The sequence below is a fragment of the Anarrhichthys ocellatus genome, unplaced genomic scaffold, assembly GCF_004355925.1.
Source record: "Anarrhichthys ocellatus isolate YVR2014 unplaced genomic scaffold, GSC_Weel_1.0 scaffold7479, whole genome shotgun sequence".
In the NCBI taxonomy this organism is placed as follows: Eukaryota; Metazoa; Chordata; class Actinopteri; order Perciformes; family Anarhichadidae; genus Anarrhichthys; species Anarrhichthys ocellatus.
In genome coordinates, this window is record NW_022287453.1 from 1 (window position 1) to 2,172 (window position 2,172).

Sequence of the window (2,172 nt, forward strand, 5' to 3'; positions counted from 1 at the left end):
AACATCAAAACAAACATCAAAACAAACATCAAAACAAACATCAAAACAAACACAACATCAAAACAAACACAACATCAACATCATAACTTCACAGTGACATCATCAAAACAATCACATCAACATCACAAAACAACAAACAGACAGAAAACACACAGAGTCAAAGTGTTTTTACAGAAACAGGACATAAAATATAATATGATAACATGTGAAAACTATAAACAGTAAGTATTGTATTTTCATGTATTTTAGGCTGAGCTTAAGTTTATTATTTGTTTACTATACAAATATGGTCACTTCTGGTTTCGAAACAACGAAATGGCAACGGTTGGTGCCACAACCTTTGAGCTTCACTGTGGCTCTTAATAAACCTGTGGGTGACTTTCTATACAGTCTACTGTGATGTGTGTGTATACGTGTGTGTGTGGGTGTGTGTGTGTGTGTGCGCGTGTTACCCTCTCCATTGGACTCCATGCGTGACGCTGTGTTGACGGTGTCTCCGAAAAGACAGTACCTGGGCATCTTCAGCCCGACCACACCTGCACACACTGGACCTACACACAAACACACACACACACACACACACACACACGTTATTTATCATACTTTTAAAACATTATCACAGTAGAAGTATTCAGATCTACTAAAAGTATTAATACTACAATGTAAAAAAAAAAAAGAATTCTGCATTTAGAGAAGTGGAGTGAAGACCCTCAGCAGCAGAAATAACAGAGTCGTCAGGGTAGAAATGAAAGTCTGAGATTCATGTACTCAGTGAATAAAGGAGGACCCAGAACCAGACCCTGTGGTACCCCCCACAGGGGTAACATCTAACTGAAGAGCCTGGTTCTGTCTATGGTTTTTAATGGTACATATGAATCATTATCACACACAGACGGACAGACTGACCGCTGTGGATGCCGATGCGTAGCCGCAGCTGCTGATTGGCTCGGTGTCGGATCCTGAAGCTCTTGACGGTGTCCAGCAGGGCGAGGCTCATCCGGGCCACCTCCCGCCCGTGGAGCTTCCCGTTCCTCACCGGCAGACCGGACACCACCATGTAGGCGTCACCGATGGTCTCCACCTGGGGGGACAGCACCCCGTCCCAAAGGTGAGTCGTTACTTTAACATGTTTCAATGTGTAGCTCTTTATCTGTATTCACATCTTTTAACATAATGAGACGGGCTGTGGATGTTTTACCTTGTAAACATCAAAGTTGTCGATGATGGCGTCGAAACAGGTGTAGAGGTCGTTTAACAAGGTCACGACCTGGAAGTAGAAAAACAAAAACACTTCCTATCATTCATATGCATGATAATCCAAGCTTCTCTGTGTTTGGTTGACACAACTGGGTTAGTGCACGTAAGCGTGCACGGCTCTCCTACAGCTGAGAACGTCGTTGTGGAAACATAGCACCCGCCCTCTGATTCCACCTTAAGTAAACACTGTTAGCACTGTTAGCTCTGTTAGCGCTGAGCCGCCGGCTCAGTGGTCACCATGTCGAGAGCCATTGAAAGGCAATAGAAATAATCCCCATCATGTATATAGCACCTATAAATCTAATCTGATACAATAACAAATTACCTGTTAAAGAAATGTAATTTGTAACCTAATCCAAGTTTTCTCCTCCTCTGCACTCAGATTTCTCTGGGTTCTATTGACCTCTAATGATGTTCTCCTGGGTTTTACTGACCTCTAATGTTGTTCCCCTGGGTTCTAATTGTAACGGGTGTAGTTAGGACCCAGGAGCAGTACGACAACACCAGGACTGGTATGATTTAAGTTCTTTATTTTCAACACACGACAGGCAGAATATTCTCCGGAAGAATCAGCGACAGGATTCTCGTGGTCAAGGACAGAAATGCTGAGCGAGTTACCAGGGCAGAGGCAAGGCGAGGTAGTCCAGAACAGGCAGGATCGGCAACAGGGAATCAGTCCTTGGGTGAATGCGGGAAAGTGTAGCGTGAATGCTGAGAACGATCTGGCAGTGAGTGTGTGTGAGGCAGGGGTTTAAATAGTGAAGAGGCAGAGTGAGCAGGTGCACTGAATGAACTGATTAGGTGAGTGAAAGGTGGAAAAAGCAAGATAGAAGTGACAGAGCTGTGACACTAATGTTGTTCTCCTTGGTTCTACCTACCTCTAATGTTGTTCTACTGACCTCTAATGTTGTTCTC

The 2,172-nt window shown here is 44.1% G+C and overlaps 1 protein-coding gene across 1 annotated transcript; it reads right to left on the reverse strand.

The window, feature by feature from the left end:
• Positions 1-170: 170 nt before the first annotated feature.
• LOC116380508 (atrial natriuretic peptide receptor 1-like) lies at positions 171-1,267 on the reverse strand (the record flags this gene model as incomplete). Its single annotated transcript, XM_031842414.1, has 3 exons — positions 171-551; positions 907-1,081; positions 1,199-1,267. Coding segments are annotated over 3 exons (519 nt in total), but the record flags the coding sequence as incomplete, so codon positions are not given.
• Positions 1,268-2,172: the final 905 nt, after the last annotated feature.